Consider the following 24,059-nt stretch of genomic DNA (forward strand, 5'->3'; position numbering starts at 1 on the left):
TAAGCAACTGCTTTCTTTGCACCTCGTTTTCGGAATGCACCGAAGTTCTTGATAAATATATTTACTTTTTATATTTCAGATCCAAACACTGAAAGAAATCTGTATCTTCAGCATCGGTGCCGGTAAGCTTACTTCACTACCGTGCCTAAGTTTTAATTGTAGTTTCTGTTGGTATTCTACTGTCATTCAGTTGTTTTGTATTTTCTCAGCTAACGAACGTGGTATTGTGTTATATTTGTAATGTGGTGCTTCTGGGTTTTGTGCTTCTGATCTGCAGGTGTTTAACTTTTAAGGTTCATACTGTGCATTGCCTATGTGAGTCACTATTTTGGGTTTTTATATTACCATTTGATGCTTCTTTAATAGTAACAATAATAATTAGTCTTAAATTTCACTGAAAAAAAGAGGTATTTTTACACTGAATGATGGGTTCTCTTAGTTTACTCCAGCAGTCAAAAGAATTCTTCGAAAAGGGGGTCTTTTTTTTTCAAAGATTAAGACTTTCCATTTTCAATTTTTGTCTACTGAGAGCTGTTTTCTTCCCAAGTCATTTTTTTTTATTGGATTAGGTGTAATTTCAGATTTGGATGCTTTGCATGCAAATCTCAAGTCTGTTTGCAAACCAAAAGCTTTTATTAGTTACTTTTAGATCTATTGTTTAAAAACTCAAACTAAGAAACAAAGTAAGGGAAGGGAGTTATAGATCGAGTAAAACATAACCTGTTTCTATCATTGAAGCTTGATGGAAAAGGATGGGGAATAGGGATGAATGAGTCCAGATAATATTCCCAATCTATGCGAACCATTTATGGTTCGAATACTGGCTAAATTAGATAATCATCACTTTCTTATATTCAAAGACAACAGTAATTGCACATGTTAGTGGCCTTTTTCTTCATGGTAGCTCTTCCTCTCATCTTTTTCGTATTTGGTTATTCTTTCTCTTTTTGTTGTTAGTTCAGTGAAGTTAATTGCTGGAGCTCCTTATTTGACATTTGTGATTCTATTTTTATTTTCATTCTTATTTCCAGGTTTATGTGATCAAGGATTATTTGAACCCCAATAGTATGGTCATGGGGAAGTATTCCCGAGTGGATGGGAAGAAGTCGTCCAACTGCTGTTCAACAATCACTGTAGTTGTGGTTGTTTCTTTTTGCCTAGTTGGGGCTTGGATGCTAATGTCGTCGTCTGTTGTTCCAATTCAAATTTTGGAGTCGTTATCTGAGGAAACTATAAAAGAGGTGAAGAGAACAAATGAAATTGATTCTAAGAAATTTGAAGACAATTCAGGTGATTTGCTTGCAGATACCACAACAGGGGATGACAGCTCGAGTGATACTCAAACTGAAAGCCAATCTGATACCCGACATGACCAAAATGTTGCCTTAAAAGAGTCTGAGAATGCAGCTGAGTATAGACAGTATAGACAGGAAGATAGAAATGAGACGGAGAATGGCGATTTGAGAATGATCCCAATAATACAGTCGAGGAAAACCAAGAAGAGAATGAGAATCAGAACGGTGAGTCTGAAATGCAGCAAAGCAAGGACTTTGAAAATCGTGATGAAAGAGAGGAAGATGGAAAATCGAATTCAGGTGTAGAGTCAAATGCAGAAGATGGAGAAACAGAGACAGCAATTAGTGGAAAAAATCCCCTGCGGCAGACAGAAGCTGGAGAGAGTTTGGATGGCAGTGAATCAAAGAACGATAACAGTGAGAGGATCTCAGCTACAGGGGAGTCTGCAGATGCAATGAGTCAGGAAAACTTAACGGCCATTCAAAAAGAAGATAATGTTGATGGGAATATCATGGAAAATCAGGTGAAAGATAAGTTTTCAAATGAGGTTTCCTCTGCAGGTAGCCATTCAGAACTTCTAATTGATACTGATTCCCAAAATGGGGGGGCATGGTCAACTCAAGCAGCGGAGTCACGGAATCAAAAGAAGTTACAAAAATCTCCGATATCTGTCTATCAAGATGGAGATGGCTGGAAAATCTGTAATGTTACTGCTGGACCTGACTACATACCATGCCTTGACAACTGGCATGCTATTAGAAGGCTTTCAAGTACTCGACACTATGAACATCGAGAGAGGCACTGTCCTGCTGAAGCTCCTACTTGCCTTGTCTTTTTACCCGAGGGATATAGACGTCCAATTAGGTGGCCTGAAAGCAGGGACAAGGTGAATAACATTTACATTGAATCAATAACAAGCATGGTTGACTTCAGTTCTAAATATGTTTTTTGTTGCATGATGTAGATATGGTTCTATAACATTCCCCATACCAAGCTTGCAGAGGTGAAGGGGCACCAAAATTGGGTAAAGGTTACTGGTCAATTTCTAGCTTTTCCTGGTGGCGGAACTCAGTTTAAGCACGGTGCTCTTCATTACATTGATTTCATTCAAAAGGTGAGGCTCTATATGCTGTCTCATTATTCATTTATGTCGTATTGCTCTCCAGTCCAAGCATTATCTGGCTACAGTCATAATTCATCTTCATGTTATTTGCCAGCTCGGACAGCCCTAATAGTGAGTTAAAGCTTTATTCACTTCCAAGGGAAGGGAAAATTCTGGCAACATGTGTTCATTTAAACTATTGAATAGAGAGTGGGAACAATGCTAAATATCTTGCATGAGTATCAGTCTTGCCAACTGATAAAATATTGCTAATTGTTTTTAACAATTTTTATACAGCTATTTTATTGTTAAGAATATTTCTTTTAAGAACATTAGTATCTTTCATCTGTGCAGTCTCATCCAGATATTGCATGGGGGAAAAGAAGTCGTGTGATGTTAGATGTTGGGTGTGGAGTCGCTAGCTTTGGAGGCTATCTTTTTGAAAGGGATGTTCTTGCAATGTCATTTGCACCCAAAGATGAGCATGAAGCCCAAGTGCAATTTGCACTTGAAAGAGGGATCCCTGCCATATCAGCTGTTATGGGCACTAAGAGGCTACCCTTTCCCAGTTCCGTTTTTGACGTTGTCCACTGTGCCCGCTGTAGGGTTCCTTGGCACGTGGAAGGTGATGTCTTTGTCTAAATATGACCACACATTTTCCATACTGTTAATGCTTTAATCCATAGTTCCATTGAATTTCAATGCAGGTGGTAAACTTCTCTTGGAGCTCGACCGTGTCCTGCGACCTGGTGGCTATTTTATTTGGTCTGCAACTCCAGTTTACCAGAAGCTTCCTGAGGATGTTGGCATTTGGAAAGGTAAAGTGGTTTCTATTGAAGTATGTACCTTTCAATAGATCATGTCCCTTGTTTATTAAGGCATTGCACCTTACTGTTGGAAATATGACTATGTAGTATTTTATGTGGAGAAATGAGCTCCACATATCTTCACTGCTTCCAAATATGGCTCCACGTGTACACTCTCTTCCAGAGTGTTCTCCATTGTATTTCTATATATATGTGATGTTTGTAATGAATTAATTAAGAGAGTGAATATTTTCTAAAGTTATTTTGAGTTCTCTACTTCTCTCCCTTCTCAAACCCAACAGTGGTATCGAAGCTTCTTGATCTTAGAGGCCCTGTGAGAATTTTTCGTTGTGCCACCACTGCTTCTAGGGGAGGTGGGTGGTGGTGGCAGGTAGTGTTCATATGGTTTTACCACCCCGTAGTAGTTGTAGTAGCAGTAAAGTATGTGTGTTATGTTGAAACTCTGTCCTTCCATCAATGTTCCTAAATCAGCTATGGCGCCGATCCAAGTACTTCTGGTGGAGCAGAAGGTGCTTCATGAGTCTTGTTCCGAGGAGCCGGTATGTTAGACAGCCTAAAAGAGGTTGTTATGGTGAAGGACCAACGTGGTCTGTATGGAGGGGTCTAACAAAGAGACCTGATGTTGTTGAAGGGCTCTGGGAAAGGGTTGTTATTGTTCCTGAACAAAAGGCAGAGGTTGTATTTGGAAGTGCGTCGAGCGTCTTGAAGAAGTTGTAAAGGCTTGTTATTGTTACTCTTTTAGACTCCAAATAAGTGGCACTGCAGTAGAATCTGCTGTGTTGTGGAGAAAGGAAGTTGTTGTATTTGGCAGTGTCATGGACCAAGTCGGAGGTCTTGGCACGTTTGGCAAATTTGAAGGAAGAGGAGTCATTTGCAGTTTTTGTAGAGTATCAGAAAGCACGAAAAGATGGAGAAATGGAGGAGCAGAAAGATGATGTAATTGAATATTTTAATGTTTTGTTTTATGTGAAAAAGAGTGATATTAATGGGAGAGCATGCGTGGAAAGAAGAAAAAGTGATGATGGGAGAGGTGGAGAAAAATGGAGTAAAAATGGGTTTGATTGATGTGGTGGGCTAGCATGTGGTCCCCACTTGGATTGATGGTAGTCATGGAGTTGTATTTGTTGCGACTATTCTCCCGAGGATCTCATGGAACTAGTTAAGATCCAACCGGAAAGAAAAATTTTAAGCCTCCTACCTCTGAGTACACGGACGCGATCATGACAAGTCTATTACCACCTCTGAGCACACGAAGGGATGTGACAAGTGGATTAGTACCTCTGAGCATGAGTTCGATGTAACAAATAGGATGGATAGTTTAGACACCATTGTGGGTGTGGTGTATTTTATTTTTTTTGGGTTGGATTGTATTTAGCAAACTCATATTGTATATCAATTTGAGTTTGAGGGGGAGTGTTGGAAATATGACTATGTAGTATTTTATGTGGAGAAATGAGCTCCACATATCTTCACTGCTTCCAAATATGGCTCCACGTGTACACTCTCTTCCAGAGTGTTCTCCATTGTATTTATATATATATGTGATGTTTGTAATGAATTAATTAAGAGAGTGAATATTTTCTAAAGTTATTTTGAGTTCTCTACTTCTCTCCCTTCTCAAACCCAACACTTACCTTTATTTGATAATTGATGGCAGCGATGTCTAAGCTAACAAAGTCAATGTGCTGGGATCTGAAGGTGGTCTCAAAGGATAAATTAAATGGTGTAGCTGCAGCTTTCTATAGAAAGCCAACTTCCAATGAATGCTACAATCAAAGAGCCAAAAATGAACCTCCACTTTGTAAAGAATCAGATGCTCCAAATGCAGCCTAGTACCTTCTTTTTTTAGCCATTTACTAACTTATTGGTTTAATATCCAATCGTCCCTCTAAATAGTGTGAACAATGTTAGAATTCAAAAATATAAATCAGAAACAGCTGAAAATTTGTGGTTTGATGTCAAAATCTACTGAAATAAAATACAATTGGTCAAATACACGAATCTTGCTATCTCATTGGAAAAATCATAAAAATTTCACCTTAATGAACACTAGATGCAGAGTGTCACTCTCCTTTATCACTGGTATTAGCAACTATACAACGTGAATCTGAAAGAATATTAACTAATGGTTTATTATGTAACTATAACACGTTCCCTCTTTTCTACTTGGTACTTTTTGAACCATCACAACCATTTGTTATTTACCGATCAGAATGCATCTTGATTTGAATAATAGCAAGTGTAGCTGAAATGTTCCAAAACAGTAGTTTTTAAATGTTTTTGGGTGCATTTCTGTAGGAATGTACCACTTGAAGCGTGCATGCATAAAGTACCTGAAGATGTATCAGAACGTGGATCTCGTTGGCCTAAACAGTGGCCTCTAAGGTTGGAGAAACCACCCTACTGGCTGAATTCACAAACTGGAGTTTATGGTAGAGCTGCCCCGGATGATTTCGTTACTGACTATGAGCACTGGAAACGCATTTTCTCTCAATCTTGTCTGAATGGAATGGGCATCAACTGGTCTTATGTGAGGAATGTCATGGACATGAGAGCTGTCTATGGGGGGTAAGATCCTCGAATATTTATGCAGACTCTTCTTTATTCATGCACATTCTTTCCATACTCATGCATCTTAAGTAACCTTCATAACCTTGTTCCCCCCCTGGAGCAAACCACACTTCATATATATATTTCACACTGGAAATTGGTATGCATAATTTGCCACAGCCAACGCCGTAAAGTTGAACTTTGGGGCTTGTTTGGTTGATTATAGCTGTATAGGGTTTTGTATACCTGCAACGGATGGAGAAAAGGTGAGGAGACGTTTTCTTGGCCTACTAAGGCTTTTTTGCAATGCATTAGTAGGTTTGATCATCACATGCTTGTCTGATGCATATTGCCCAAGTATCCCTCAGAACACGAAGCTCATTTTTGGGCAATTTCAATTGTCCTTTCATAAGTGCTGAAAAGCTGATAGTTTTATATTATCCTTCTTGTTTTCATAATCCCTTTATATTATGCTTTTAGGTTTGCAGCGGCACTGAAAGATCTGAAGGTTTGGGTGATGAACATTGTCCCAATTGACTCTCCAGCCACACTTCCAATCATTTATGAACGCGGTTTGTTAGGAATGTACCATGATTGGTGTGAATCTTTCAATACCTACCCCAGAACATATGATCTTCTTCATGCTGACCATCTGTTCTCCAGTCTCGGACAGAGGTTTGTTAGCTTATATAACACATCTGCCGATTTATTCCTCAGGGAACGGACACTGTTTTCCCAATTTATTGTGCTAACAATTTCTTTCTGCAGGTGCAACTTGGTGGTGGTAATTGCAGAAGTTGATAGGATTTTAAGGCCTGAAGGAACGCTGATTGTCCGTGATAATGCCAAAACCGTAAGTGAGGTTGAGACCTTGGTAAAATCTCTGCAATGGGAGGTCAGAATGACTTTCTCAAAAAACAATGAAGGATTGCTTTGTGTTCAGAAGACAAAGTGGCGTCCTAAAGCGGTTGAAACGATTTGGTCTGCCATTGCTTGAAAACAATACCTCACTTGGTCTGCCATTCACATCATAGATATTCTATAATAGATTCTGCAGTAGTGTCTCCCCAAAAACACACAATTATACAGCTGGTTAGTCTATAACACCCTTGTATTCTTCAAAATTGAATGTCATTTTACTTTTGCCAGATCAATTAAAGGGATTAGTATCACAACCCTAAGGGTTTGATTTTGTAATAACATTATCACCTGAGTTCCAATTTCCAACTCTTGTGAAAGTTGAGAAATTCTAAGATTGAAAATCTCCTACTTTTTTGGCACTACCATTAATCAACAAAACAACAGTGAGTGAATAAGGTATGGACCCTACCATTCTCTCCTACCAGCAAAAGAACTCCTGCCTAAGTAAAACAAAAAAAAATAAATTATACTGGGAGAATTGATAAGTGAACTTGATTCTTTGATTAAGAAGTATAGCATGTAAAGCTTACATATTGGCTATGGCCTTCTTGATGGTAAGTATTGTGACTTGCAAGTGAACAAACATTTCTAGTTTCAGTCACAGAACACTGACTTTATTATGCATAGGCTTCTGCAACTGCTCTTTTCCGTTTGATATTCATAGCTTCTGCTAATTAATAACTTCAATTTGGCATCAGAATTTCCTGCTCTACGTGATGTGTTAAGTCATCGATAAGTTCTTTACGATTATGCTGATTGATTTTGACGTATCATGCATGAACAATGATAATATAAAGCCAGCCAAGTTTCGATATTTGAAATTTGATTCATATTTAGTGTTAGTGCAGAGAGTATAAAAATATAGAAATTATAACTTCATTACAACTAAGACTTGTTACAATTAATGAAATATGGATAAAGACATGGTCCAGTTCTTCTCTCTCTTCAGAATCGGTGGACAAGGATTATCTTCGCTCGCCCCTTCTGGAACACAATAGCCCAATTCGGTCATATGGATAACTCAACATGCACACGGATGGTTGGCCCGAAGTCCCACACAAAGCGGATAAACCCGAGTTAACCAAATTTTCAGTTTTTTAATGGTAATCAGACCTTGACCATGTGTCGGTCCAACCGGTCGGGCATGCCAGTAGGATTCGAATCATAATCCTATTTGAGAGAATCATACAACATTTGTTATCATAATCCTATTTGAGAGAATCATACAACATTTGTTTCCTATAAATATATAATTATATATAAGTCCTTAGTCTTCTCCATTGGTTTTTGAGGGGCTAATGGACTTAAAAAGCTATCAAAGATCATTCTCTTCACTGACTTCTTCTTTGCTGGGAACACACTCCCTTTCTTGGATTTGAACCGTGGCTCAGTCATGGCCCTGACCACTTCCTCTTCTGGCTTGCTCTTGTTGGCCCTTTGTCCCCCTGCAGCCATTGCCCCACCATGGTCCTGCTTCACCTCCATTATTAATCTCTCTCTCTCTCTCTACTTTGAGTCTTTGATATGGTAGTTGATGTTGTGGGCTTAAGGTTCTGAGAGTGAAGTCCTGTGCGCTGCTCATATATATATATATATATATATATATATATATGATCCATATTAGGCGTCGTTTGAAGATCTCTTTATATGTCCAGATGGCGCAATTTGATGGAGCTAGGTAGGGGTTACCCATTGATCCTACATAGACAGACAAAAAAAAAAGTATGTAAAGATAAAGGAATTTGTGTTGTCAATTTCTAATACAAAACTTATCTCTTAAAGGTTCCTAAAGAGACTCACCATATATAGTCAGTCGTATTATGATTGAATTTCAATCTCACAATCATTCATGTGCTTTACAAGTTTTTCATTTTTACTTGGATTACATGCCAAGTTGGGAGTCTTGAAATATATATTAGTTGTTGAGCATGTAATTAGCGAAAGGCTTTTTTTTTGTTTTTTAAAAACCGGAAACCACACCATATAAGTTTGTCTTCTGGACATTCGATATATATGGACTTAAATTCAGAACTTCACGCTCACACTCACAGAAATTTCTCACCTGACAACATGGTAAATTATGTCAACGTTTTACGCGTGATTACACGAGTATTATTCCCAATGGAAATCAAATTCAAGATCTTTTGAATCCATACGATTTAAAGCAAGAGAAATTCATTAGATAGAGTATGCAAGTGAAAGTCCCTATCAACCATTTCCTTTTAAATGAAAGTAAGACTTGTTGTTGTGGAAAGATCATTATTTCATCAAATGAATTTGAATGCAAAATGACCTAAATCAAAGTACACCTCAATGAGTCATGATGCATGATGCCACAACAAAATGTAGCACTCAATAATAGATGAACTTTGTTTCAGTTTTTGTATAAGAATTTCATAGCATTCCACATGTACGCATTGACCCACTTATGTTTTTGTCTACCATGAACTTGACATGGAATGCCTCCTTGTTTCGTAGTTAGAAGACAGAAGTCCAATTGTGTTTTAGAAATGATGATTCCAAAAGAAGACATCATCGTCATCATCAGTGCATGTTAGGCTATTGGGGTGCGTTCAGGAGGTTATGGTCTCCTAAAGCTCCAACTCACCTTAGACCAAAAAAAAAAAAGACAATAGATTTATTGGTGAAGTACTTTCATTTCCATATACATTAGATTTGTAGAAAATCTAGCTACCAAATTTTAAGATTACTTGTGTCTTCTACCCAAATAAGTGAATTTAATGTTTTCTGTCTGATCTAAAAACTGCCCAACTTAGCATGTTGATGAGTGACATTTTAATATACATATCATTTAATTAATAAATCCTACGCTTGGTCATTGAAAAATTAACTTTAAATGTCTTGGTCAACTGAATGATTTTATTTTTTCTTTATAATTAAATAAAATATTTGATTATAAAGATATTAGAAGCCAGTCACGCAATATTTTGTGTCAGATCAGTGGGTGATAAAATTATTTAGCGTCAATACAAGAAAGCAAGATATTTTCTTCTCATGAGGATTCATTGGTAATTGTACTTGTAGTTGTGTTCGGTACAGACCCAACTATCATCACAAAGTGTTTCAAGGTCACAGCCATCAAAATGCCTTGCCAATTAATCTTCAATGGCGGTTACATATGGCGGAGTGGAGTGGATCCACCCATGACCCAACCATTATTTTTTGGCCATTTTTTTCTACGGTTTAGCTGTTATTATTTTGTGGTTTATTTATGTGCACTTAAAGGAAAAAAAAAGAAAAAAGAAAGAAGGTTACATACATCATAGAACATTATGTCAGCATTATATAAGGTTTCAATCTTTTTTCTTTTTTTTTTTGTTAGACACCCAAAATGGAATTGCTAATTTGCTAGCGTTTGGCGACAGAATTTGGGGAAGAAGATAAAGAAAAGAATACAACTCGGCCCAACAACTCTTAAAATCTACTCAGGCCCATCATCGATTTATCTCATATAAGCCCAGTCCAATCTATTCTAAGTATATTCAAATAGGATGTCGTTATTTGCACACATTGTTGGACTCATTACACACATACCTTTTAAATTTTTTTAAATTTACTAAATTATCCTTGTATGAAATTACCAAACATGTTTACCTTAAAAACTTATTCCTGCATGAGCCATTTCGTTTGACCAAAACACAATCTCTTAACAATGTCAAAACGCACAACTTTGATCCTATATTTTTTTTGGAAATACCAGGAGAAATCCTGGAGAACCATTCAATTAAATTATAAGTCAACTCAAACTTTGATCCTATCTAATCTTTTTATTATTATTATTATATATACGTGTGTGTATATAATATGTATATGTACCATGTGAAGGCTCTCTATCGGTGCAGAGTAAAAAAATAACAACAATGGAGAACCCGCAAGCATGATCAGACATTCAGAGCTCGGACAACATTAACAAAGTTCGCACAAAGAGGTTTTTCGGTCCGACTGTGTTAATAATTCCAGCCGAGCTCGCCGAGAATCAAATAATGATGACACGTATGAAACACAAGATGAGGCAACATCTCCAAAGATCTCGTGTATGGGTCAGATCAAGCACCATAAGCACAAGAATATGACGAAAAAGGAGGCGAAAAATTACCAAGCCTCGTGAAATGAAGAGCAGTACTATGTTTTCTTTCAAAGTACATGCATGTTGAAGATTAAGAGAATTTTTTATGGCTGCGCAAAGCCTCCTAGGAGATTCGAGACACTCAATAGAGCGCCGTTGTTGAGTCAAATGAAGATGGAACCTGTCCACAAAAAAAATTCAAAAAAATTGGCTCAATTTGCCTAAACCGAAAGAAAACAGAGTGTTGGCGGGGTTGTTGAGTAGATAATAGAGATGAGAGTGGGAAGGGGTAATTTTGGAAACTCAATTGTGTGTGAGAAAAAAATTAAGAGTGTGTTAAGTAGGTGTGTGTATTAAGTCCATGTGTAAATAACTGCTCCCATTCAAATATAGTTTCTGTTGTTTCAAACGGTCCTTCCTGTACCTTTAGGTCTGTATGTATACTTAGTACTGTCAGTCTGTATCTTATAGTCGTTGTCTTGTAGCTTATATAAGCTGTAATCTTTTCTTTTGAAGTTAATGAAAAGAGTCTCATAAAACTTCTTTAGAAGAAAGTTGGTATTTTATCATATCAATTTTTTCCACTAAGCCAATGCATATATTATCTTTACACTTACACTTTTTGTTTTCTTTTTCCTTTTTTAAGGACCCACAGTTGAATATTCTTTAATGAATTCCTTTGTTTTCTTCTCCTCCTTTGAATCATAGAAATCCAATCTTCCCAAATGAAGCATACATAAATACTCTTGATAGATAAATTCAATCTTCCATTTTGCAGGTCAAAAAGAACTTATATATTTTATATTTCTCGTAATGTGATAGCTTTTGTTACACGTTCTTTGTTATTTCTGGAACAACACGACCCCCCCCCCCTCCTCCTTCAAATTCCTGGGAGAAGAAAGAAAAGAAAATGCACAATCCTTTACCTTTAAAGTAGTATAGGATACAAGAGATAAATGAAAGTGTGATCAGTCGATGTTTGTGAAATATTCTTATTTAAGAATCATACTATCCAGTTGTGAGTTAGCATTCTATAGAAATTAGAAACATACATAGATATAGAATTGCTCCTTCAAGTGGGGCCCGGGCCCTCCTCCCTGGTGGGAATTCAAAGATCTTCTAGAAACAACGCAAATAAATCATTCTTTAATCTCAGCCCTTGTGGTATGATTTTATCATTATCATTTAATAACGATCATAAATATAAAAATTTCCATTACAACATATAGTTTTCTAACATTTAATGGTAGAGAAATTCGGAATTAATTCAAGCCACCTTTTCTTTGTCGTTTTGGTGTCTCGAAAAGCTACGAAATATTCTTCTCATCATCACAAGCACTCATTTTTTTAGTATCTGTTAGGGAAATTAGACCCGTCCTCTTTCTTGTCAAATAAATCGACACGATAATAGATAAATTGAAACCGATAAAAACAACAATCACAACACAATATTTACATAGAAAACCTTCAAACCCGGGGGAAAAATCAAGGTCGTTGTCAAAAGATAATTAAGAGAAAACTTTATTATTATGTATAAAATTTATACAACCACATCCCGAAAATATTCTCTTACCAAGAAACCCAAGAATACTCAAGAACTCAAGAGATTACATAAGCCTCAATCTATTATATATCTCTAACACCCTACATCTTGAATCTCTAACCGATAAAAACCTAGGATAAACCCTAAAGACACACCACAAAGTTATCACCCTTTGTTCTCTTTCAATACAAACCTTTGATTTCTCTCTATATCATGAGTTTCACCACTCATGCACGAGCTCCACCACAACGCCATACCCGATAACCGCACAGCCTCCCCATGGCAGCACAGCCTCCTGCTGCACTACCCACGCTACTGCCCTCAGCCCCTTTGCACTGCCACGGACCAGCTCTAATTTTTATTCTCCTTGGACGACACTTACATATATCTGAAGAATATCATGCCGTGTTGAACTCCACCAAGAAAGGAGAACACAGAGTCAAATCCAACATCAATTTGCTTCACCTACACATCAAATTACTTATTCTACAGGTGGGTCCCACACTTTATCAAATTTTTTTCATTAAAATACTAACAGTATCCTCTATTCCTCTTATAGAATTCCCCTGTTTTTGCTTTTGATGAAAAAACTACTCTTAATCATCTTTTTTATTTATTGCTTTCCTTTCCACATCAAAAACTAACAAATTTGAAATTTCAATCCTATTTTCTTCCAAGACTTTTATTTTCAAGGTTCTTCCAAAATCGGGTGGATATGTTTGATATGGGTCTCTGTTTTAACCCGAAAAGGAACGACCTTTTTTTGGGTTTTGTGATTCTAATCTCCAATTGTTCAATTCACAAAAGCCTAACTGGTTAAATCGAGAGAGACTAATAGGGATGCAGAAACAAATCGCTGCCAAAAAGAACTTGGAGTTGCCACTGAAAAGAAAAGAAGAAACAGGGGACTTGTATAATTATAACAGCTATAAAACAGAGGAATACATTATAAGTAATCAAAAACCGAATTATTCTATGAATTAATCGGAGAGAACGACAAGCAAAGCAAGTCGGTCACCGTAGATGTAATGCAATGATCACCGCGGTTATGGGCATGTAGTCTTCCTTTTCTTGGCATTTGGTGCTTCACAATAATCACACACAGAAGCTCCAGAGGGAGAAGAGCAGAAAACAGAGGCAATAGATTTGAGTATGGATTGAAAGATCATTTTTTTCACTAACGTCCTCTTCTTGGGGAAAACACTTCCTCTCTTGGGCTTGAACTGTTGTTCTGTCACTGGTGTCTTCATGGGTGTCATCATTTGCTCTCTCTCTCTCTGTCTTGGCTTTTCTTTCTTTTGTTTCTTGAGGAGGTTTTGAGTGTATAAGATATAAATAATGGAGATTGTGGATTTTATTTTAATGTGTCAAGAGGAAAACAGCCAATGAGTGTGTAACTTTCTAGCCAAGTTATCCTATCATCTGCTGACACGTGTCAACGGACAAAAGTGCTGGGGCCTTTTGTTTCCTCCTCGGCTAAAGGAAATTCAAGGAAAAGATTAGATTCTTTTAATGATAGAGAGACTAGGTGAATCTATGAATGAAGTCTAAATTCTGTGTTAAGTGTTGATGATTGTGAATGTTGTTCCATATAAATAATGTGTAAATTATGATGAATGTACTTGAAATTTTATTAGTGGTAATTAAGGAGAAGTCTAATTTGAAAATTCTATTTAAAAGGATCGAAAGGATTCGGTTCAGTCCATAATCCCGTTGTAACCATTCAATAACGCCACCAATTATTGACATACATGCAGCCATGCATCTCTCAGTGAGTCCCATATTAGCATGCACTTGCACTCTCCTCAAGTCCACACTATTTAATTTGGGTTCCAAGCATGACCTCCAACGCATGCATCAACCACGTCAACTCGATTGTTATTTCCCCCACACTCACTTAACTCGATCGGTTATCATCGTATTAATTACTAAGGTCACACACACAAAGAATATATATCCTCTTGAACTAACTGATCATATGGACATATATATAGCCGATATATTGATGCGGATTACGAATCTCCATCCCCACAAACTTATTCCATACTATTATATGTATACATATATAATATCAACTAACATCACCAAAGTACAGTGATGCAAAAAGCTAGGGTAGTCCAAATTCCTATGTAAAGAATCGAAACTCATGAGAGGTTGGAATTTAGCAATAATTTTCGAACTACAACCTAAGCAGATGCAAGAACAACCTACACACATTTTCAAACGCATTTTCTTCTGCATGCATGATGCATGATCAGTTCTATATCTCATGTGGGTCAATTTTTAATTTCTTTAATCTAACTACTTTTAGTAAACCAATTTTGTTCTGTTTCTACCATATAAAGATGCTCTCGACTCATTTTCCTGTCAAAAAGATGGATCGAAAGTAACATTTGTCCCCCATGAGATATTGTCGGAGAGCTACACTTCTTAATCCTAACTGATCTCCACTTTTTTAGAAATATAGAATCACCTTTTGCTATTTTCACATTGGTTTGTGTATTTTACTATCAAGACAAAAAGGTCTTCGAGCTTCAAACTAAGAATAAGAGACTTCCAACTTTGAAAAAGAAAAATGGGTCATCAAAGTGAGTCTCTGCTTCCCCTACATTTAGATCATTATCATAATTAATTGATCGACAATTACAATCATTTATGACGATATGAGTGAGTAAGGATGACTATATATATATATAGCTTCTTAGAATTTAGGACTTTTGGGGTTGACCCACATTAATTAATGGGCCTTAAGCTATATTAGTATAAACTTTGCTCGAAAGGCATGGGTAAGGAGCTGCTTGCTTAGGTTCAACTAAGGTATTATAAAACCATATACACAACTATTTTTTATTTTGCATTGTGGGACTTTTTATGTGGGTTTTTTTGGTAGAGTAATGCTACATCCATTCAAAATAACATCCTTATTTTACCCCCAAATCTATGTGGCATGTCAAATAATCATTTATTATGAATGCACATGTCAGCCCCAATTAACATCCACATTAATTGAGGGTTAAATGGAGGTCACATTTAAGGGTGTAAACGATACCTTTTTTTAATAAAAAAAATTTTGACAAGAATTTAACCGATCAATCTTTCTGTATCGGCGTTATTTTGGTTATTCGGTCTGTTTTTTATCAGTTTTCACTAAATATTTTTTCACTATGTATATTAGATTTGAGAGTACCCCAAACGCATTACATTGCTATTAGATTTAGGAGTACTGATGTACTATTATGGATATAATAATATATAAGTCCTTAGTCTTCTAATTCATTGGTTTTTGAGGGGCCAATGGACTTTAAAAAGCTATCAAAAATCATTCTCTTCACTGACTTCTTCTTTGCTGGGAACATACTCCCTTTCTTGGATTTGAACCGTGGCTCAGTCATGTCCCTGGCCATTTCCTCTTCTGGCTTGGTCTTCTTGGCCGTATTCCCCCCTGCAGCCATTGGCTCATCATGGTTCGGCTTCACCATTAGTCTCTCTCTCTCTCTCTCTCTAAACTTTGATATGGGAGTTAATGTTATGGGCTTAATTAGGTTATGAGAGTGAAGTCTTCTGCCTAACCCAACTGATTGCCTACCGGACCACATCTCGTTGGTTGGTGAAGTACTTTTATATTAACCACTTGATCATATACTAGTTAGTGAATCTTTTGAGATCAAATCGTATGGACTCGAGAGGTACTGAGTACGATTCTCATTAGAAGCAATGCATTTGTCACACGATGGGTTTTGGTATCATATTGTTAGGTAGGAAACTTCTGCGCACTCGGGACTTATGACCAGAATTTAGACCTATATCAGATGTCCAAAGGGTGGACAGTTTGAATATTATGGTTGTCGGTTAAAAAAATACTTTCATATTAGAAAATATAAGTACTTTCATATATATATATATATATGAGATTTATGACAAATAACTCAAATTAATTATTTGTGTAAGAGTTTTATTTATCAATTAAATAATTGAAGCATTTGGTAGTTCACAATAGTTGGGAGTTTTAGGATTAGTCGACTAGTTTATATTTGGAAAGTCTAGAAACTTTTATATTCCTGCAAGATTGTGGAGATTTAGAAAGAATTGATATGATTTTACGTGATTTTGTGTCCTCTATCAATTATGAATTATTGATCTAATTCCAATAATATGTGAAACACATGCACCCACTAGTAGAAGATGGGCTTTTCTCCCTTTACTTTTTAAGCTCTTATTTGTTCTAGCAAATTTTAACTGTACATACCATGTAAGATTACGGTCTAACCCAAATAAGTGATTTTAACTTTCATTAATTATGCATATTATCACCATAACACAATAAAAGATTGTTTTGGTTGTACTTGTAGTCAATAGAACCGCCATTGAAAATTAATTGGCAAGCTTATCTGCCCAGGCATTTAGATGGCTGTGAAGTTGAACACTACTTTGTGATGATACCGGCCGGGGTTGTAATGAACATAGCCACAAGCACTATCACAGGGTCAGCTCTAGTCATTTTTGTGCCACCAAGGAAGCAAGGATTGACCCGTGCCATGCGTGATGGAGAGGTGAGGAGAATGGAATTGTCAATTGGGTTGGGCTCTGATTTTGGGTAATACAAAATAATAATAATAATAATTGGATGCCCTTGAGTCGGCATGGTGGTATGATTTCATCATTGTCATCTAATAACGATCATAAATATACAATTTTCCACTAAAACCTATAGTTTTCTCACATTTAATGGTACAGAATTTTGTTGATTATGCGTCCCTTTTTTTGTTAATTTAATTCACTGTGGTAGTCCTGTCCAGTACTAGTACTCGTCTTTGCCTTCATTGACTATAAGCAATGAAACGCAAATTTGCATGCTGCATTTGTTTTTTCTTTTGCTCTCTCATTTCAAGACGAGACGAATTCCTACTTTATTCAAAACACTTTTTCTTGGTCGCTTTAATGTCTGAAAAAGCCAAGCAGTCAACTTTTTTTAGATATATAATTCCCCTACACTAAATTTATTTTATTGCTTTTCTTCCCCCCCAAAAACTAACAAATTTAAATACTATTTCTTTTCCAAATAATGATTGGGACACCCAAAATCTGACCTTTATTTGATCTCCAATTAATGTGGAATGTTAGTTATTAAGTGGGTCCTACATGTGTTTATAATTAATGACTATTTGTATGTCATATAGATTTGAGGATAAACTGAGGGGTCACATTTTGGGAGTATGTAACATTACTCATACTCCCAAGACTTTTACTTTCAAGTTTCTTCCAAAATCGGGTGGATATGTTTGGCATGGGTCTATGTTTTATCCGAAAAGGAACTTTTTTTTGTTTTTGGGTTTTGTGATTCTAATATCCAATCATTGAATTAATAAAACTCTAATTGGTTACAACGAGAAAGATTAACATTGGAAATCCACTCCCCATATATGTTTACAATATTGTCTTGTGTTATCCGATTACCGTAGATGTAATGGGCCAACAAGGATATTATGGGTCAAAGCTCAATCACTAAGCCCAAGAAAAAGTCTTGTTACATGTAAGAGATAAGTTTTATCTGTATATACCACTTAATTGGGACTTAGCCAACCGATGTGGGATGTATTGTCAATGGTCTTAACAACTAATAGGGATCCAGCAAAAAATGGGTACCAAAAAGAGCCAGACAATCACAAAAGAAGCAGGAATAACACAAAAAAGATAGAGTTGCCACTGAAAAGAAGCAAAGAAAAAACAGGGGAGTTGCATAATTATAACAGCTAAAAAACAGAGGAATACAATCTAAAAAAAACCCAATTATTCTATATTAGTCTTCCTTTTGTTGGCATTTGATGCTTCACAGTCAGACGCAGAAGCACCAGAGGAAGAAGAGCAGAAAACAGAGGCAATAGATTTGAGTATGGATTGAAGGATCATTTTTTTCACTGACCTCCTCTTCTTGGGGAAAACAGTTGCTCTCTTGGGCTTGGAGTGTGGTTCTGTGACTTGTGTCTTCATGGGAGTCATCATCTGCTCTCTCTGTCTTGGGCTGGCTTTCTTACTTTTGTTTCTTGAGGGGGTTTTGAGTTTATAAAGATTTAAATAATGGAGATTTTGGATTTTATTTTAACGTGTTAAAGGAAAACAGCCAATGAGTGTGTTAACTCTCTAGCCAAGTATCACATTATCTGCTGACACGTGTCAACAGACCAAAGTGGATGGACACATTTCAACAAAGGTACCAATTCTTGATAGTTAATTAAGTCGTTATATATCATCGGTAATTATAAAATTAGTTTTGCTTGATAGAACTTTCCCCCCCCCCCTCAATCCACTATAAAATTGAATAAATTCAACTACTATATAATTACTAATTAAATTTAAGGTTATGCACACAAGAATCCTCTTGAGTCTGTCTTGAGCTATATAATTAATCAATAATTATATATATATATATATATATATATATGGTGCATGGGAAAATGGACATACTAAAATATAGCCGATTAAGACCATTGATGTGGATTAACAATCTCCATCCCCACAAACTTCCGTACTATATACTATGATCAACTAACATCACCGAAGTATGGTGATGCAAAAAGCTAGGGTAGTCCAATTTCCTATGAAAAGAAGCTAAACTCGTGATAACTCATGATTCAAAAAGCATTTACTCATGATTCAAAAAGCATTTTCTTCTGCATTATCAATACTTTTTAATCTATCTCCTGTGGGCCAATTTTTAATTTCTTTAATCGATCTGATTGTAAATAAAGGTGGTCTCGACTCATTTTCCTGTCAAAAAAATTAAAGTAACATATATAAAGTAAAATAGTCAATCCTTGTACAGTTAATCTACTTTAGATGCCTATTTTACTTTATTAATATATAATTTATGTTCTTTCTTTCTGATGTGTTAGCTTTGCTACCATCTGCATCTATATATATATATATATATATATATATATGTTGCTTTTTCTTGTTATTTTTGGCATACACAAAAATGCTCATGTGAACACATAATATAGATTACGAAAATTCCAAGTGCCTTCAAATTACAGGTTCAATACATGAACGAACATCCCCTGAAAAAGAGAAAGAAAAAAGCGCCAAAAGTGCAGACTCTTTCTTTGAGAGATTAGTAGTTATTAATTGTTAGGTATATCCTATACTATATATACATATATAGGAATAGGAATAGGATCTCTCTCATGCATGCATATCAACTTAAAAATACAACGAGGATATATAAAGAGTTAATATATACATAAGAATATAGAGTGTTTAATTAGTCCCTAGTTAGGATCAGTACTTGTTAGCGGGAATGAGTATTTTTTAATTAATTACTAATTAAATAATAAATTAAATACTAGATCAAATGGACAAGTATTAAGCGTTGGCCAATAATATTGTACATGTTGTGAGATCCATCTTAAGAATTAATCATGACGACTTAGGGATCGATACCTTTAACTTTAATTCTTCATTATGTACACTTTTATTTACAAGTTTCCTTATAATTAATATATCCTAGCACATCTCCAGTTTTTTGGAGATATGCGTGGAATCACCTTTTGCAATTTGCATATTGCTTTTTGTGTTTTTTTATTATGAACACAAAAGATTCTCCAACTTCAAACTAAGAAAAAGAGAGTTCCAACTTTGAAAAATTGGTCAAATTGAGCATCTGTTACATTTAATTTAGACCATTATAGCATGCATCACTAATTGATCATCAGTTACAATCATTAATTATGACCATATATATATATGAGTGCGTAATCATGATGACTATATATATATATATCATACCATTAATTTATAATCATACTGCAGTAATGTGTATATATATATATATATATATATGTAGCTTCTTGGAAGTTTCGATCCCGAAGAAGAATGGTTGTGAATTGATTGTGATAAATGCATGGGTGTAGATGCATGTCTCGTCTGAACACTGAACAGACAAAGTTTTAACTGGCATTCAGTTTTTGTTCAAGTAGTATGTTTCTTTGATTTGAACCATGACTCAGTCATGGCCCTCACCGGCCACTTCCTCTATTGGCTCAGCAGGCAGGCCTGATCACCATATATGATATATGGTTCAGCTTCACCTAGCTCCATGCATTCCCTTTAATTAATCCCTCTCTTTCTATCTAAACTTAATTTGTTATGGCTTTAATTAATTAGGATAATTATGAGTGAAATCTAGCTAGTTCTGAGCTGCTTATAATTATATATTATAAGACCATCCGATCGAAGACTGACTAGCTAGCTATATCCAGATGCATGGCTTAATTTGATGGAGATGCATGCATTTGATGTCAAGATAAGGATTTTCTCATGCTGTCAAAACAAATTATGTACTACCTTTGTTCAAATAAAACATCATTACATTACATGTTCATGCATGAATTAACGAAACTAATTAAATTAAAAAAGGGACAAGTAATTTTGACAAAGTTGGCATCATCATTTTCGTTTTAGGCCTAGCTAGGGGGTGGAATTTTGACTAGTTTCTGCTAGCTGGTCAAGAGAGTTTACTTGGTATTCACACTCTGAGAACTTAATGTTGCTGGATTATCCTCCTATTTAGACCGTCTTTGACCAAACAATTATTTGATATACGAAAATTTGTGAACAAGAAAACTACGAGTTTAAATGAACACTACCAAAACTGAAGACAAAAGCTATATTGGGCTTTTTTAGTAGCAGGGCTTAAGAATTGAGTCCGATCTGGCCCACATCAGCGATCACTTCGGACTCCACTAGTTTACGCGGCCCATGGTCTAGCCCACCTTGAGTGCTCACTCAACCATTCTGGGCCTCCTTTGTATCCAAAACCGACGAAATACACGATTAAGATCCGACGCGAATAAAACCCACAAACTCCAAAACGGTCCGTGTTCTTCTTCTGCCAAGCGAACAAGCAGACCATCTTCTTCAAGTCCATTGAACCAGGAAAGCTACATTGGGCGACGGTCTTGCAGAGTCCGAGGGTGAAAGAGATATGAAGCTGACATGGAAAAAGGAGAAGAACGTCAAGAAGCGGCCTCTTGGAGCTGTATCACAGTACCCAAACCTCCCGTTTGAACAACAAAACAACCAATTTGATACAGAGCTTCGCAGTAGGGGAGAACCTGGAGCTCATGAGAAGCAAGCGTTTGCCTCTGGTGAATCTTCTGGCCCCGACACCAAACAACTCGCCAAGTCTTTTCGAGAACAAGGGGACAAGCTCGCCGAGGTACTTTCTTAATTGCTTCAAATCTTGTTTGTTTATTCACTTATTTCCAGTTGCTGTTGCTCGCGTTTGTATTTTTGACTTTATATCTACATACAATTGTTTGAATTTTGAAATGGGTTATGTCCAAATTTCTGTGTCCTAGGTTTATTGCCCAAATTTGTTCGTATTCTAGCGGTTGATTAGTTCGCATCAATTTGAGATCTTGTACCCTATAGTATGGTGAAAACCTGAGTTTTCTGATAATTTCATTCTGCTTCCGTCTTTGGTTCTTCTTCTTTTCTTTTCTTTTTTGTGGTATTTTTTTTTCACCTTTTGATTGACAATGAGCTCTAAGCTGATAGCTAGAAAATATGTTAGTGAGGGGTTTCATAGGTCAATCGGTACCTCAGAAATGAATTCCATGAATTCTGGAATAGTTTAGTGGTTGAACTAATTTTTAAGTTTTAACCATTTTGTATATGAGATATGGTGAATTTGATTGCATGTCATCTGGCCTGCGGAAAATATATATTCCTTCTAATAGTGCACTTTTCTTTAAAAGGAAGGGAAATACAGTGAAGCACTTGGGAAGTGGGAGGCTGCTCTTAATTTGATGCCTGATACTGCAGCTTTGCATGAACAAAAAGCCCAAGTTTTACTTGAAATTGGAGATGCGTGGAGTGCTTTGAAAGCAGCAACTAGTATGGCTCAGTCATTTCATCCTTCCCTTTTAATTTTTCCTCTTGTTTTTAATCAGTTAGATAAGTTCTGGATCAATGCAAAGACTAGGTTTTCTAGATGTTTATTGATTCCATTATAAATAGCAAGATGCTACTTTGCTTCTCCCCCTGGCCCCTATTTCTCCCTTCCCTCTCTTGTGGCAAGAGTGTCTAATTGATATGTTCAAAAGTTTAGTGGGGGACGTCTGGGTTTCTGTGTCATAGACTAAAAATCTTTGCTACAATTTCCTTAGCAACATGACTTTCAGAAATTAATTTGGTTTCTACTTTGCCAGGAGCTACTGAGTTGGAACCATCATGGGCTGAGGTATGACAATACCCTTCCACTAATATTTGTGCTAATAGATGTGTATTAAAGACTGGATAATGCATTGACTTTCAGATAGCATCATACATACAAAACTACTTATTCATATTATTTTCAACACTCTGAACTTTAGAGATCATAACATTTTCTATTTGTGTCATTGCTGAAGTAACATTTTTAAAGATCTTAGCATTTGATGCTTTGTGATGCTCCTTGTCATTATTCTCTTGTGGGAATAATTTACCTTTTCTTCGGAATGTGTTTTTAGTCTTTATTGTATTATAATTTATAAATGTATTATTGACTTCATTTTGAGCTCACTTTACTTTAGTAAGCATTCAAATCATTGCCATTTCTACCATGCACTCCCAATGTAGATCATCATTCGGCAACCCTAATTTATCATTTAATGGATTGTCTTTGTCTAATTTACTTTTTTACATGGTTATCGCGGTGAACTTACGATTCAGTTATTTGGCTCATATCAGAAATTTTCTGCTGTTTCTTACAACAGCTGATCCTTTCAGGCATGGACCACCCTTGGAAGATCACAGTTAAACTTTGGAGAACCCGATAGTGCTATTGATAGCTTCGATAGAGCTTTAGCGTTAAAGGTATTTGGTGAAGACCTCTCATTCTTTCAAAGTCAAAGACCTCGTTTTGGGCTGGTTGTGTGGTTATCAGCTAATAATGTTTTATTGCCTCACTTAAGAAGCAGGCCTAGGTGGAATATTTTCCAAATATTCAGTTTATCATTTTGTTTCTCTCACTCATGTCATTATCTGGACTGATTAATCCTAAGGTATTGGTCCAATATGTAGATGTCATGGTACTCCTAGCGATATACCTTGTTTTGAGGTGCTTTTTTTTAAGAGTTTGTTTTGCCTTTGCGCTTCTTGGCCTCGTTTTTTTTTTGCTGAAGTTAATAAATTCTACCTCAATATATGCAGCCTGATTCTAAAGAGGCTAAAGAGGACAGACAGTCTGCAACGCATCTTATAAAGCGACGAAAGCAGCTTCATTCATCAGGCCTGAGTTCTGATAACAATCGCTTTATGGTGGGTGATAAGACTGTAAACTCTTAGAGATATTCAAAGAATAGATCCGTACCCATGTGTGATCGTGATTCATGGGGTTGGTGCAATGGAGCATTTACCAGTTGGCTTAGAATCTTAGATGGCGTTGCCATAATTGAAACGCGTTTGCGTTTGCTCTTGCTCATTATACATAAATCAGAATGGAGCCTGTGGACAACAGACAGATTTGATTTGAGACTTTCTGATCTGGCCATATCCTTTATGGGAAGAGTAGAATTTGAACTTATTACTTGGCTCTTTAAGGTTTGATCATGTTAATGTTTCTGTGAAGATTGTGTGTCAAGTAGGCTACGATACCGTGTAAATTTTAAAAGCAGACTGTTTTGGCTTAGTTACCAAAGCAAATTCTTACATTGAACATTTTTTTTTGACATTGAACATATACACTATGTTTGC

At 36.2% G+C, this 24,059-nt stretch overlaps 2 protein-coding genes across 2 annotated transcripts; both read left to right on the forward strand.

Moving 5' to 3' along the window:
* Positions 1-6,963, forward strand: LOC119993843 (probable methyltransferase PMT24). The gene is given in 10 exon segments (XM_038841128.1): positions 1-122; positions 1,032-1,438; positions 1,474-2,182; positions 2,261-2,410; positions 2,753-3,023; positions 3,106-3,216; positions 4,883-5,057; positions 5,524-5,793; positions 6,256-6,450; positions 6,544-6,963. Coding segments are annotated over 9 exon segments (2,481 nt in total). The 5' UTR covers positions 1-122; positions 1,032-1,067; the 3' UTR covers positions 6,773-6,963.
* A 14,226-nt stretch (positions 6,964-21,189) lies between these two features.
* Positions 21,190-23,994, forward strand: LOC119993037 (tetratricopeptide repeat protein 33). The gene is made up of 5 exons (XM_038839935.1): positions 21,190-21,540; positions 22,082-22,220; positions 22,535-22,566; positions 23,094-23,180; positions 23,517-23,994. The coding sequence occupies exons 1-5, from the start codon at positions 21,307-21,309 to the stop codon at positions 23,649-23,651; spliced, it is 627 nt and encodes a 208-aa protein (XP_038695863.1). The 5' UTR covers positions 21,190-21,306; the 3' UTR covers positions 23,652-23,994.
* Positions 23,995-24,059: the final 65 nt, after the last annotated feature.

Source organism: Tripterygium wilfordii, chromosome 23 (assembly GCF_013401445.1).
Source record: "Tripterygium wilfordii isolate XIE 37 chromosome 23, ASM1340144v1, whole genome shotgun sequence".
In the NCBI taxonomy this organism is placed as follows: Eukaryota; Viridiplantae; Streptophyta; class Magnoliopsida; order Celastrales; family Celastraceae; genus Tripterygium; species Tripterygium wilfordii.

What these genes read in the sequence shown, in the direction of transcription:
- LOC119993037 (XM_038839935.1), top strand. Translation starts at nt 21,307, where the DNA reads ATGAAGCTGACATGGAAAAAGGAGAAGAACGTCAAGAAGCGGCCTCTT. An exon ending in AAGGGGACAAGCTCGCCGAG is followed by an intron (nt 21,541 to 22,081) that starts GTACTTTCTTAA and finishes TTTCTTTAAAAG; the next exon opens with GAAGGGAAATACAGTGAAGC. An exon ending in TGCTTTGAAAGCAGCAACTA is followed by an intron (nt 22,221 to 22,534) that starts GTATGGCTCAGT and finishes CTACTTTGCCAG; the next exon opens with GAGCTACTGAGTTGGAACCA.